Raw genomic sequence first — 15223 nt, 5'->3', positions numbered from 1 at the left:
TGGTAAGCAGCAGCCCCAGTATGAATTCTGCACAGACCAGGGGAAAGGATATATACCTGGGTCACTGACAACATCTCTTAACATCACTGCTCTTTCCCGTCTCTCATCCTGTGCCACAGAACAGAATGCCCTATATTATGGCAACCTCCCATCAGTGCCAGACCAAAGGGAGAGAAAATAATACCTTGGCAATTTCAGATGGCCATGCAGGTCCCCCTTTGGTGATAGACCAAGTCCTTCCTTTAAATGATGTAAGAAAGGAGAGAGTTGGTGCTATCCTGGGTTACTCTGGAGAAGAGGTGGCGAGCCCTAACTCACTAAGCCATTCTCCATGACACACTTGGGCACCGGCTAGGCTCACAGCTGCCCTGACATCCTGGTGGGGATCAGATAGGTCATGGCAGGATTGGGAAGGATGAGGTGGCACAGATTCCATTTGAAGGCTCCAGGGCGGAGTGGAGAGGGGGGGCTCTAATCCAGTGCTTCTGGACATTAATGTGCACACAGATCATCCGGGGAATCTTGCTAAAATGCAGATTCTGATTCAGTAGATCTGCCGTGGGAGTCTGTATTTGTAAGTCACAGGTGTTGCTGTGGCTGCTGGTCTGTGGACCACAGTTTGGGAGTATGAAGATCCCAAATTACTAAGGACAGAGTGACTCTTAACTGGGGGCCATTTGCAGGGTGTAGATGAACTACACTTTTACAAAACTAGATGTGTTCCTGAAACCCATGTGCAAATAAGAGCACCAGGAGCCCAGAGACCATTTGGAACGTACTTTCTGGGCCAGTCACAACTTTACATGGTCTGTTACGTTGTCAAGATTATGTATCCTGATTCTTGATCAGCAAATCTGACCCCTAGAATCAGAATCTTGCTATTTACTAACAGGCTACTTAGGGGGAAAAAAAAAGGAATCTTTCTAGGACAAGAAAAACAAAAGTCTTCTTTCATTGTACTTTCCCAAATTTATTTGTCTCATTGAGCATGGGTTTGATCAAACCCCTTTTAAGAGGGAGCACAGCAATTACTAACTGATGCCTACAGAGCAGGAAACAGCGAACAATCGAGGAAAGAAAAATCAGATTCAGCTCTAGTGGTCCATATCAGAAGGAGAAACCTGTCCTGCGGAGAGAGGGAAGTTAGGAATCTATATCACCAGGTACAAGGGCAGGAAAGGGAAAACTATTCCAAAGTATAAGCCTCTCCAAGTAAGTGAAGAAGTAGAAATCATATGGCAATTCAGATCATCATGAGAAATTTGGAAGTTAGAGTGGGTATTGATTATGTTCCCACGTGGCTTCACTGAAGAAAGACGGAGAAGGTGGGACAGACCCCGGGGCCCTGTACAAATAGAGCCCGTTCTTACTTGGCAACGAGGTAGATCCCGTGGAGGTGAAACAGAACTTGGGAGACCTGTTTCCAGAAATTCTTTCTCTTCAGAGAAAGATCCACCTGCTGCAGTCCGGAGCAATTCAGTAGCACTCTCAGGGCGTCCCGGGCATAGCTAGGGCCCAGGAGGAGAGTAAAGTCATCACCTGACTGTGGCCTTCACATAACCAAGTACATGGGACCTGCCTTTTCATTGCATCTTGGGCAGGATCCTGGTTTGGGGGAAGGGGGTATTTGAAAGGAAGGAGACTGCTAAATGGTATTTCTCTCTCCTGATTAACTGTACATGGGGTGTGGGTTTCTGCTGAAGTTGTAGCATGTACAACCTAGGATTGACCCTGGAGCAGCTTATTTGTTTATTCACTTTTGAACAGCTTATTAGCAAAAGATGTTAAATGATGTGATACCTTGCTCAAGGTGTCTGTTGATTTTCTTCCTTGGATGCTTTACATAAGTAGACCTATTCTTATGTACCTGATATGTATGCTTGAAAGACAGAGTAAATTAAATATCTGAATGGGACTGACAGACCGTGATATTAGAGTTCTGCCTGGCCTACAGTCAATACCACATAAGGGAAAATAGCGGACAGTTGGGTCCATCCAGATTTTCCCAGAAAGTAGCAGAGCTAACTGTACTCTCTTGGGTAAAAGGGAAGAGCTGAACCTCACCCAACATGGATATGAATGGCTGCTGTCACAAGCCCACACACCACAGAGAACACTTGTGCACATTGTCTAACATGTATGACAGCCCTGAGAGCACCCTATCAGAGAGTACAGGGCGGAGGGAACAGGCTGCTCCCTGTGTTCTCTCTGCGTGGTGGCCTCCCATCGTGACAGGAAGAAGCCAAGTTCTGTGGAAGTGGTTCTTTATACACAGCACTCACACTCAGAAAAGGCTCTGGCTAACTTCTAGGTACTCGGGAGTTACTTTGCTGAAGGCATTTTACCCTTTAGAGGAGGGAAAACATAATAAATGAATGCACTGCCCACAGGATTATGAAGACTCCACTTGAACCCAAGGGGGTAGCTTTCATTCAAGCTCTCATGGAAGCGAGCTCTCATTCAATCTGAAGTAACCACTGCCAGCTCACAATAAATTGTCCTCCGAATCCAGTTGCATATTGCTGCTATAGCAGAGTTGAAACATGAGGGCCATCAAGAGCTGAGGAAAGAACTGGGCCACTGCTTTCTTGTAAGAGCCAACAGGCAGCAATGTGCACAGGGCCTGGGACGCCTGCAAGGGAAAAAGACAGTGCCAAGGATGTCACCATCTCCCTCTGAACCTAGTCAGCCTTAGTGAGGACGGGGTGGGGGTGGGGATTTGGCAAACACCATCCCCACCTCCTTGAGGGAAGCCTGAAGCATGCATGTGTTCCTTCATCCAATAGCAGCAGCTAAATCCATTTTGTGCCAACCATCCCATGGCAGTGAGCTCCCAAAGCACTATGGGCACTCCCTGCCTTGCCACCAGATCAGCAGGAAGCAAGCTGGTCCCCAAGGAGGGCATACATCCCAAGGGCCCCTTCCTCTGTGGCCATAAAGACTAGTCCTACCAATAACCTTGTCCTCCCTGTGCTTAAACAATCCAGGGCAATGAGATAGTAAGAGAGGTGGGCCAGGACACTAACAAATTCTTTGGCCCACTGACCGACCACATCAGAGGAACACATCTCACAACCTCACGTTAGTGAAGCACTCTCCATTATTCTCTGTATCTCTGTAAGACTTGAATTTATTCCCAGGAATGATGGTTTTGGTCCTTGGGAGATGTATAATGATGGACATAATGAGATTAGGTCTCCTTTAAGATACTTATAGAAGTGTGTTTATCAGCTGGTGGCTACCTCTCTGAAACCATCTTCCACGCTGTCATCCTTGCTCAATTCTGTCCCGACTGTTTGTCTTCCTTGCCTTCACTGATATACCAGTGAGTTCCCATCACTATAGAACTTTCCCCCTTTTCTCTGTCTACATCTCTGTTGCCCACATACCGCAAAGATCACTCCCTCACCTCATTCAGATGTCACCTCAGCAGAGAAGCCCTCCCTGGACAACTTACCTAAACCTTCCCTGTCTCTCTCTCTTCACCACAGCACTTTGTATCTCTTCTAAGATTCCTATCATCTGACACATGACACATTTTTTGTTTCATCATTTGTTTATCTCACCTGAACATAAAGCTTCATGAACATAAAACAGAGAGTAGCACATAGTAGGCACTCAATAAATATGTGTTGGATGAATGAATGAGTGAATGAATGAATGAGAGCAGGACTGTGAAAGGAAGTATGACTGAACCTGAGGGTGGATGGGAATTTTCACCAGGAAAAAGAAACACTCATCTATTTACCGCCACGGGCATCATATTAGTGGCATCCAGAGAGGAACGTCTTCTTTCCAAGATGGTGTCCTGCATTTCCCCAGGCTTTCCTTTCAGTATCAACAAGATTGTCTTCAGCACATAGGGGGCCACGCTGGACTCGTTCCCGGCTGCATGCCACATCAGTATCAAAGTGCTGCCAACACAACCCACTGTATAATGAGAATCATAAGTGGTTCATTCCCTTCTTAATGCTGGGACATTTATCAGGAGAATGGTCTTGGGTTTACTTTTTTTTTTTTTAAGCAAAAAAGACACTGTAGACCAATCCAGAACAAGCTAATATTCCCATTTTCAAACGATCCTCTGGGATCACTTGTCTTTGGAAACAGAGGAAGAATTTCAGTAATAAAAATACTGCTGACATGAAATAAATAAAATACAATATGCAAAACCTGCAAGTTCATTTCCTGTTTAAATGTATGTTTAGTTCAATGTGAAGCACTGATCAGCTTTTTGCCCCCAATACTGTTCCTCCCACCTTTGTGACCTAGTTTGTCCAGAGATAACAGAATATTTAAAAACTGGGATGGAAATACAAATTAATATATAAATAAATACACCAATTGCAAAAACAAACTAGGTAAAAACTAAATAAAAAACTATATAAATGAAAAGATTAGAAAATTAAATATAAAGTTAAAAATAATTAATTTAATGGCTCAGAGGAATGAGCCATTTTGCCAAATGCCACACATTTAATTAGTGATATGGATGTGACTAGAACCCAAGCCTCTCAACCTCCAGACCCCTAGCTCCTTTCCCTACATACCTGGCCACTCTTCAAAATTATTATTGCTATTGCTCATTTTAAAAACTGCTGCATACCTCTGTGCTGGGGTATTCTTGGTATCTTGTCAATCCATGCTGAATTGCTATTGCTCAGTCTGAATGCTATTGCTCAGTCTCTTTGCATTGAAGTTCCTATATGAGGGCCTGGTCCCCCCGGAACATGTCCAGATATGTCTGACTCTGGACACTTTGAGCAAACCCTGTGGAAGGGGTGAGGGAGTCTTACTTGTCTGCTGGGACTGGGTAGTCCATAAGCTGAAAGATGACCTTCTTCGGCGAAGTACGCGTCAATAAAGTGATGACCCGCAACATAGCGTGCCTCATAATGTGAGGAGAATTCCCAGACAGTTGCTGATAAATAGCATGCACAATCTTAGACACCTGGAAAATCATTTCACAGGTCAAGAGGACTCTCCTGGGCCCGATTCCCCATTAAACAAGAGCATTTGTTGGACTGAAGCATTCGCTCCTTCTCAGAATAACTAAGGCAGCAATTATCACACAAATAAATACTACTGGGGTGCATATTTATGTGCATGATCACACAATGCCAAATATGTATTTGGATGAGGAATAAACATACCTGTGCATTTATCAATAGTGGGAAAATACTTATTTTTTTAAAAAAGTTTATTTTGGGAGTATAGATGACTTTATTATATTAGACATATAAGCTCAATATAGAAAACATATCATTCATATATTTTAAGAAGAAAGTAAAAATGTGAAACAGAATAATAATGGAACTATATACTTCAAATTTATTTTGACAAAGTAGAAAAATCTACATATCAGGCTCTACAAATTAGGTAGCAGCCCTACAGCAGAATGAGGGACTTTAAAAACTTTCCTAAATGGTGATTTGAATTATAGTTGTACTATTTTATTGTTATTAATGTTTTTTTAAGTTTGAAGCAAATACAGGAAAATATTATGATTTGGTGTGATTGGTGGATGAAACGTTCATTACATTATTTTCTAAGCTTTTCTGTACACTTGAAATATTTTGGAAAAAGAGCCTCATTTAGTGACATAATTATGCGATGGCAAGAACTATACTCTATATGCAAAGAAGTAGATACAAAACAAAGGCAACAGGAGCATTTTAGAGGGTAAGCTCTGGCTCCCCTGCTCAGTGTCAAGGATCTTACCATGGTGACCTTTTTGGCGTGGTATTCCAGAGTCAGTTTTAGTATGGTGGCTGCTTCCTTTGCCATTACAGGATCCTTTGCATTGAGTCTCATAAAGAGATTCCACACAAAGTCAGTCAGCAAGGTTGGCCCTAAGGTTTGTCCTACACTCTGAAATAAAAAAAGAGAGAGCCATGACCTCAGGCCTTACCTACATCAATGTAACCTCAGACATCATGAGGAAACTCCGGGTCTAGGTAGGGCCTCATGACTTTTGTGGGTCTAGGCACTTTTGCTGTTGTGGGCCTCTTCCTCCATTACAAAACGTTAAAAATTATAATTTACAATGGTGTTGGTATTAAGATGACTATAATTCAAGCTAAATTATACTTATTGTTTTCCTTAATTTTTAAAGCAATTAAAACATTTTCATCTGGGTAAGTAAGCTCCGATGGCAGGCCAGGGAGAAGTGGAAAACCATGGCATTCCAATTAAAAGGAAATGTAAAATATTGATTTTACCCCAACTCAGCTACTCACATATCAGAAATCATTGTGAAGCTCTTCAGCTTTGGAAATGATTTTGCTCAGATCAGAAGCAAGCATAATTAGTAGGAGATTTAGAAGAGGGTGGGGTAGGAAAGGGTGTAGACTTTTCTCTTCCCCAGAGAAGGATCAAAGAGCAAGAAGAGAAAAAAAGCCCATATGTCCGTAACTGAGGTACAAAAAACACAATTCCAACAATCTCCTTTTAAAGTTACAGGAATATCCATGGACCATGAAATGTGAACAAAATTACATGATAATACATTTCTCAGTTAAGAAAGATGAACGAACCATATTTTCTCCTTTTGTGTGTTGTGTGTGTATATATATATTTATTGTGTATATTCCATATATATAAAATTAAAAAACATTAAAATATAACTTTTGTCAAAATAAGTTGTCACAAAAAAATACACATGAAACAAAAGCCATAAGATGAAGCAGGGGTTAAGTTACCTGAGCGATTTTAGTTTTGTCTCCTCGCAAGATGTCAGGGAGGTATTCTATATCCAAGAGCGAAGGCAGCCAACTGTGACTTCCAGACTTATCACACTTTGTAGCTTTACTTTCTGCAACATCCGCTGTATTAAAGAAAGAGCTTAAGCTTTTAAAAAAACTTTATTTGATCACTGGTTCCTTCTACAACATTGCGTTTTCCAGTTTCCTCTTTCTGCCTAATTCTGGAGCTCTGGTTTTCTTACTATTGACCACCCTAGTCACATAAACTATTATGACTGCACTGACCCAGAATTCATAAAGTATTTAAGAGAGGCTTCTGTAAAATGTGAATGAAGAACATAGATCATGTTAATAGGTTGACCAAATGTCCATACATTTAGACATCAGATGCATTGTTTGGGGCACTTGAAAAGCTACTGGGGAATCTGTTGTTGGAAGAGCAGACTTGGAGGCATTCTGCCAGGACTGGGGCACTGTGTTGCAGGAAAGTCAGAGTGCTCAACCAAAGCCTCAATTGTCTTTAGTTCTACTGCAGGTGGGTTTTTAAATGACTTCATTTGTCAACAGATTTATAGAGACATAATTGACATACAAAATATTTAAAGTCTACAATTTGGTAAGTTTTTATGTATGTGTATATTCATGAAAACATTACCACAGTAAAGCAAAACAGGTCATAGTCATTGCCTCCAAAAGTTCCCTTGTGCCCTTTTGTAACCCCTCACACCTGCTGCCTGGACCCAACCCCTGATCCAAAGGCAACTGTTGATCTGCTTTCTATTCTAATTTTATGTAAGCGGACTCATCTAGCATGTACTCTTTTATTGTTTGGCATCTTTCACTTGGCACAATTATTTGTGATTCATCCATGCTGTTGCATGTGTCAATAGTTCACTCCTCTTCACTGAATGCTATTCCATTGTATGTAAATACTATCATCTGTTTATCTGCTCACCTGCTGATTGATGGACATTTGGGTTGTTTCTAGTTTTTGGCTATTACAAATAAAGGTGCTGTCCACATTCATGTGGAAGTCTTTATATGAATACTAGAGGCCCTGTGCACGAATTCGTGCATGGGTGGGGTCTGGCTGGCCTGCCCCAATGGGGGCCAATTGGGCTGGGCGGGCCAGGGGGAGGGGATGTGGGAACTGCCCCCCCCCATAGGGTTGGGGAGGCAATCAGGGGTGGGGCTGGTCAGGGAGAGGGACCATGGGTAGTTGGCCAGCTGGCCTGCCCCCGATTGGGGGGTGGGGGAGGAGGTGGTTGGGGACAGGACCGGCCAGGGGGAGGGGCCGAGGGCGGTTGGCGGGCCGATCCCACTCCCTGGTTGAACTCACGGTTGAGGGGACAATTTGCATATTAGCCTTTTATTATATAGAAGGATTTGTTTTCATTTCTCTTAGGTAAATACTAAATTGTAGAATGACTGGATCATACAGTAGATATGTGTTTAACTTTTTGGGATACTGCCAAATGATTTCCCAAAGTTGTATCATTTCACATTTCCTCTATTGAACATGGTTTTATGTGTTTCCTTGCCATCTGTGCTTCTTTGGTGAAATGACTATTCAAATCTACTTCTATTTTTTAAATTTGGCTGTCTGTTAACGGGTTTTGAGTATTCTCTTAAAATTCTGGGTACAAGTCTTTTATCAGATGTAATTTGAAAATATTTTCTCCCAGCCTGTGGCTTACCTATTTCCTTAAGATTGTTTTTTTTTTTAATTATTTTTAATCCTCACCCAAGGATATTTTTTCATTTTTTGGGGGGGGAGAGTGAAAGAGAGAGGGAAGGACAGAGAGAAATATCAATGTGGAAGAAACACATTGATTGGTTGCCTCCTGCACAAGCCCGGACCAGAGCCCAGGCATGAGAGGACCAGAGCCTGCAACTGAGGTACTTGCCCTTGACCAGAATCGAACCCAGGACCCTTTAGTCTGCAGGCCGATGCTCTATCCACTGAGCCAAACCTGATAGGGCTTAACAGTGTCCTTCAAAGGCGGAAATACAAATTATTTTATTTTTATTTACAAGTCATGCTTTTGGTGCTGTATTTGGGAAATCTGCCTAATCCAAGGTACAAAGGTTTATTCTAGTTTCATAGTTTTACATTTAGTCCTATGATCCATTATGAATTAGCTTTTGAACGTGTATGAGATATAGATCAAAGTTCTTTTTTTGCCTACAAATAACCAATTTTTAAAGTTAATAAGGTGACATTGGTTAATAACATTATATAGGTTTCAAGTATACAGTTCTATAATACATCATCTGTATATTGCATTGTGTGCTTATCCCCATCGGGTCTAGTCTCCCTTCATCACCATATGAAATAACCAATTTTTAAGACACTATTTATTGAAATGTATCCTTTAGCCACTGAATTGCCTTTGAAGCTTGGTCAAAATTTATTTGACCATGTATATGTGAATCTATTTCTGGATCTACTTAGTGCAATGCTAGATAGAAGTAATGACAGTAAAAATTCTTGTCTTTTTCTTGATCTTTTGAGAAAATCACTTGGTATTTCGCTACTAAGTATGAAGTTAGCTGTAGGTTTTTCATAGATGTACTTTAGCTGGTAGAGGAAGCTCTGTTTTTATTCCTAGTTTTCTGAGAGTTTACTATTATTATTTTTTAAATTCAGAAGTGGATGTTGAATTTTGCCAAATGCTTTTTCTGTGTCTACTGAGATAACCATATAGTTATCTTTGTAAAAATCTGTTAATATAGTATGTTACATTGATTGATTGATTTTCAAATGTTAAATTTATATTTCATTTCTGGGGTAAATTCTATATGGTCATGGTATATTAATTATTTTTATATATTATAGTATTTGATTTGCGAAACTTGTAAAGAAATTTGCATCTATGTTCTGGAGAGACATTGATCTGTAGTTTTTTGTTTTTATTTTTCTTGTAATGTTTTTATGTGGTTTTAATATCAGAACAATGCCAGCTTCATAGAATGAGGCTGTATTCTCTCATCCTCACATTTCTGCACACATTTGTATAGAACTGGTATAATATCTTCTTTGAATGTTTGCTGGAATTTTCTTTGTAAGAAGACTTTTAAATATAAATTCATTTTCTTTGATAGATATAGGGTTTTCAGGTTATTAATGTCTTCTTGAGTGAGCTTCGGTAATTTGTGTTTTCAATGAATGTCTAAGTTTTCAGATTTACTGTCATAAAGTTGTTCATGGTATCCCTTATTATTCTTTTAATACCCGTAAAATTTCTAGTGACATTACCTCTCTCATTACTGATATTGGTAATTTCTGTCTTTTAATCCCCCCTCCCCTCACCCTCATGTTCTCAAAGAATCTGCTTTTGGCTTCATTGCTGTTCTCTTATTGTTTTTCTGCTTTCAATTTTTATTGGGCTTGTTCTGTTCTTAGTGGCCCTTAGAAAAGGGTGTGGGTGACTCTTTCTTACCATTCTGACAGTTTGCAATGCAGAGGAGGTGATATATTCCAAAGGATGCTTGCTGTGTGATGGACACATCAGTGTGGGAACATAGAAGAGACAGTTCTGCTGCCAGGTCCCCAAGACATGGAGCGTCCACACCTCCCTAGTGGAAAACAAAGAATAAAAATGTATTGCTGTGCAGCGTCAACATTAAATGTCTGTACCTTAACCTCTAATGTATATGTCAGACTAGAATGAGAGGATGAGCTTCAGAGTTCACAGAATCTGTGTTCCAATCTTAGCTCTGTTACTGGAGCCTCAGTTTCCTCATCTATGAAATGCTGGTAACAAATTTTACCTTGAAACAGTTACTAGTAATGAGGGGGTGGGGAAGGAACCAAGATGGCGGCAAAGTTATACAACTAAACTGCGCCGCGCACAACAATTTCAAAAATACAACCAGAAGACAAAGCGTCTACCACCCAGAACAACAGGAAAGGTAACACATGATCTCACTCATCTAGGGGAAATGATGAACAACATAGACTGATGAACAAGAACAGACCCAGAAACAAGGAGGCATCAATTGGACTGTCGGGCCTCAGAGGGAGGGTAGGGGAGGGTGGGGGTAGGGGGGATAGATCAACCAAAGGACTTGTGTGCATGCATACGAGCCTAACCAATGGTTAAGGACAACAGGAGGGTGGGGGCATCCGTGGGGAGGGGTGTGGGATGGGAATGGGAGGATGAGGACAAATATGTGACACCTTAATCAATAAAGAAATTTAAAAAAACAAACAAACAAAAAAAACCCCAGTTACTAGTGGCCCAGTGCACGAAATTCATGCACTTGGGGTGGGGGTGGGGGTCCCCCAGCCTGGCCTGTGCCCTGTCACAGTACAGGAGCCCCATGATCCATCACCCCAAAGAGGTAGGCCCTGTCCACCCATCTGGGGCTCCTCGATGGACTGCCCGAAAGAGGTAGGCTGAAGCCGGGGGTCCTGCCCCTGCGCCGTGCAGAGCCACAGGACCCCAAGTCCTCGCCGCGTCGAGGCCTCCATCGGGCCCCGCCGAGGCCTCCGGACCCCTGGTGCAGGTGCGCAGAGGCCTCTGGACCCCCGGCAGAGCCACACGGAGGCCTCAGCCAGGCCCCAGGCCTCCTGATGATGGATTGTGACGGCATGACGCAAGTCCCTGATGCTGCAAGTCCCTGCCCACCCACGCCTGCTGTGCATGCAACCTGCTGATTGGTAGTTATGCATGAGGGCATCCCAACCATTTGCCTATTACCCTTTTATTAGTATAGATTATGGAGACTAAGGCGGGGAGGTGGGTAGCATGGATGACAAAAAATAAAGTTTATAGCAAAGTGCTCAGAGATAACAGTGACTCACTCATTGAGACACTATTAGTTTGTATTTCATAAATCAGGTAGCAATTTGCAGATAGTCAATTCCTAGGATACATGAGGGGAGATACAAAGATTGATACACCCTCATGCTTCCCTTCTTCATGTATGAAAACCTTCAGATGACTCCTTCAGTCACTGGAGAAATATGACTTCCTCTGGAATGGCTCTGATTCTTCCCAGGGAAACTCATTTTTTAAAATTCAGAGCATTTACTTCTGATGTCAAACCTACAATCACAACATTTATGTATTTTTCCCTGCAACTTCTCTGACACAGGTTGCTTAAATATTAGATTTTTATCTCAACAAAATTGTTTGGCTTGGTCAAATGCAAAAAAGAAGGCAGTAGAGACAGAAGAGAGGAGAGGTGGAAGAAACATTTTGTTTTTTGTGAAAATACAATTATCAATGTTTTTCAGCTATGCTCTGTCCACATGTAGGTTTGATAAGTTAGTGGGCCTGCAGAATCTTCTTATCTCAGGTGATTACTTTTTCTAGATAAATACTTTGATGATTCGAGCAACTGTTGGCGGTAAAAGTAGAATCCAAGTCAGCCCTCTAGGGGGGATCCCAAGGCCTGTTTCTCCTTTTGACTTCTCTCATGCTCCCTTATCCCTGTCTCTCATGCTCTCATGTTGCTTGAGCCACCCATACTTCATTCATTCTCATTCTCTCTCCCTCTCCCTCTCTCTCAAATTCTCATCTGTATCTCGATTATCTGTTTTTTTTTATCATCCCCCCTCTTTATTTATTGTGGTTAGTCTTTTGTATTTGGAGGGTTTTCTCATGGGTCTTTGTTGTCTGGTCATATTTAAAAATGTGATGTTCCTTGGTGGGGTTTTCTGTGTGAACGAGGCTTGTCAACTGGTGGGCTTCACTTTAGAATGATTAGGAAGTGAACCTGGGGTCATGTAGATCTAAACAACAGAACCAAGATAATTTTGTCAGGGAATCGACAGCTGTTTTGAGAAAAAAATTCTCAGATTTTGCCTGCCAGTGGCCTCATGTCCCTGTGGAATAGAGAGTGTGTGTCAGGGAGGAGGAGAGGCAATATACATTCTTCTGCACCAATTTTCAATGAATCCTTTTAGTTACTGCTTATGTTTTCAGCCTTCCTTTGTCTCCCACCCACCATCATTACTTGGGCTTCCACAGCTCCAGTCTCTCTGTGGTTCCACAGGATACACTGCCTTCCTTTTCAGTCCCCCACCCTAAGTTCCTGTGCTCCGGCCTCTTAGCCTTCCTTGACAGGCTTTATCAGCTACCCTCTTCTTTCTACTCTCTCATCCAGAAGTTTGTTGACATCACTAGCCCATTGGAAACCCTTCACTCATTCTCTGTGTTGCTGTGGATTTATACCTTCAACTAATTTCACTGCTGTCATTTTGTGAGAACTCTGGAGATAGGGTGTGAGATAAAAACGTGTCTATTTGTTAGCTCTGACTAGAAATCTTTCTTTCATTTTTAAAATGCTCATGTGCCAAAGGAACAAACTGAGGAAAAATCTCTGTTAATGCTATGACATGTTTAGCTCACATCTCCTTAATATTTTAATTGAAGGGACAAATGTTCTTTGATTATAGTAGTTTTTTTTTTCTTATCCTGATGGGCACATGGATCATTAAGAGGAATAACACTTAAAAATATTTCTGAGTATAAATGATGGTCAGGATTGTTCAATAGGACGGGAGCCTCAGACTCTGGCAGACACAGGCTAGGGTAATTTATGAAGAAAAAAGCCTTTATTCAGTGAATGGAATGATTAAGGGTTAGGTGTGTACTCCTGAGAACAGAATTGGTAGTCACATTTAGTTAGAGAAGGGCAGAACAAATCATTGATTTTGTGTCATAGAAATACAAAGATCAAGCCTGTGGAGAACTTATTAATTTATTACAATATTTTAAATATTTAATTTATTAATACTATTTCTGATTGTTTTGTTTTATATACTTATTTACCCACCCCCATTAATTTCACTGACTTAGCCATCCTTAGAAAACATTATTTAGAGAGAAAATTAACTTAGTGAAGTTTGATGCTTCCAGGACTGTGAGCTGTTTCCCTGTCCTGGAAAACGCTGGTCTGCTTCCACCTGGTGGTATTTAGCAAACATTGCAGAACAGAGTAATAGGTTATCCCCACCTGGCTCTCAGACAAATCTCAGTCAGCTAGGAACCGTCAGCAATGCAGGAGAGCCTTCTGCTGCACGTGTGAATTTATTCTTTCACAGTTGAGGGGTGGGCTATGTGCAGGGGACAGTGGCCTTTACACTGTAACTGAGAGCACCTGAGTATCCACAAGAGTGAGACATGTTCATAGATAGTGTAAAAGGCAGGCAATGACCCTCAAAATATAGAAAACCCCAGTAAATGCTGACAAGAATGAGATACCTATTTCTTCTTCATTGTGAAGGTGCGAGGAAAGGGGCACTCTGATTTTCAGGGAATGCACACTGGAGGACACTTGTGCATTACTTTAATCTACTCATAGCTTTTGATTTATTATCTTTGTAAGCATTTATAAGTACTCACATGACCATTTTTATATTGTTTGAAGTAGAAAAAACACACCAAAATATACCAAACTATTCAGTTGAAAAGTCTATCAGCTAAAGAATAGTTACAATATATTAAACTTATGGAATATGTACTGTGGTTAAAGAATGAAATAAATCTATGAAAATATTTGCAGGACATATTGTTTGTCCAAAAAAAAATTGCAGAACCATAGGTAAGTAAGAGGTCACTTTAGTAAAGAAACACTAGGGAACAAAGCAGTATATTTCCATGTGTGCATGTGTAGATCTTCCTGAAAGCTGTTGGGCAGGACGCACATCACCAAACATGGCTAAGAAGGAATTGGGGTGGAGAAGGTAATAAAGGAGGACTTCAGCTATATCTCCAGCATGTTTAAGTGAAACTACTCAAGAATCACTTGTATAAATTTAACGTAAGTAATGGTTTAAAAAGGTGATAGAAAAGGTGAAATAAGAAGTAAGGATGGAAGTCTTTGTAAAGTTACAAATAGCATTGATTGTATTTTACAGAGGAAAACTGAGTCTGAGCAAAAGCCTGGTTTGACTCACTCATACTTTTGGTGTAAAGCAGGAGGCATCTTCATCAGTTGCTTGAGAAATCCTGCTGTTTGACAGAGTCATGCAGGATACTGGCTCCTTTCCCAATATCCCAGCTTACCAGCACAATCAGACCCAGCAGGCATCACATGCTCTCAAGACCTAAGTCTTGGAAAAGAGCACTACAGAAATGGAGTGTTCAGAAGCAGGGAGCCAGATAGCACACTGTCACTTACATATCCCTTGACTTTCCTGGATGCAAAGTTTAGCACCCTGCAGATGATCACCAAGACTCTATGCTGCAGGTATGATTTATCTTCACTCATCCACACGGCCATTTCCTGTGGAAAACACAAGAGTCATCGTAGAACCCTGGTGTTTCCATTTCCAAATCAGTGGAAACATCACCACATCAAGGGTCAACACAGTCTCTGATTATTTCATACCTAACCTATATTTATTTTTAAAAATATACAAAAACCAACTAGTATACTAATCTCTACTACTATATTCCTTCATCTACTATAGTAACTGCCACTATATTGGGTGTTATTTAATTCTCCCCAACAAGTATTTCCTGATATCCACTCTAACAGTCATGTTGGAAGGTGTCCTGAAA

At 41.2% G+C, this 15223-nt stretch overlaps 1 protein-coding gene across 1 annotated transcript in view; it reads right to left on the bottom strand.

Moving 5' to 3' along the window:
* MROH9 (maestro heat like repeat family member 9) overlaps nucleotides 1-15223 on the bottom strand; it is a gene marked incomplete at both ends in the record, with an annotated part of 76937 nt that overhangs the window by 21235 nt on the left and 40479 nt on the right. Inside the window, 8 exons of the mRNA XM_079762047.1 lie at nucleotides 1371-1508; nucleotides 2490-2632; nucleotides 3749-3914; nucleotides 4797-4951; nucleotides 5722-5871; nucleotides 6702-6826; nucleotides 10148-10283; nucleotides 14841-14945. Coding sequence (XP_079618173.1) covers nucleotides 1371-1508; nucleotides 2490-2632; nucleotides 3749-3914; nucleotides 4797-4951; nucleotides 5722-5871; nucleotides 6702-6826; nucleotides 10148-10283; nucleotides 14841-14945 — 1118 coding nt within the window. The remainder of the gene's footprint in view (nucleotides 1-1370; nucleotides 1509-2489; nucleotides 2633-3748; nucleotides 3915-4796; nucleotides 4952-5721; nucleotides 5872-6701; nucleotides 6827-10147; nucleotides 10284-14840; nucleotides 14946-15223) is intronic.

The sequence above is a fragment of the Cnephaeus nilssonii genome (assembly GCF_951640355.1).
Source record: "Cnephaeus nilssonii genome assembly, chromosome: 21".
Taxonomy (NCBI): Eukaryota; Metazoa; Chordata; class Mammalia; order Chiroptera; family Vespertilionidae; genus Cnephaeus; species Cnephaeus nilssonii.
This window is presented reverse-complemented; position numbering and strand designations above follow the sequence as displayed.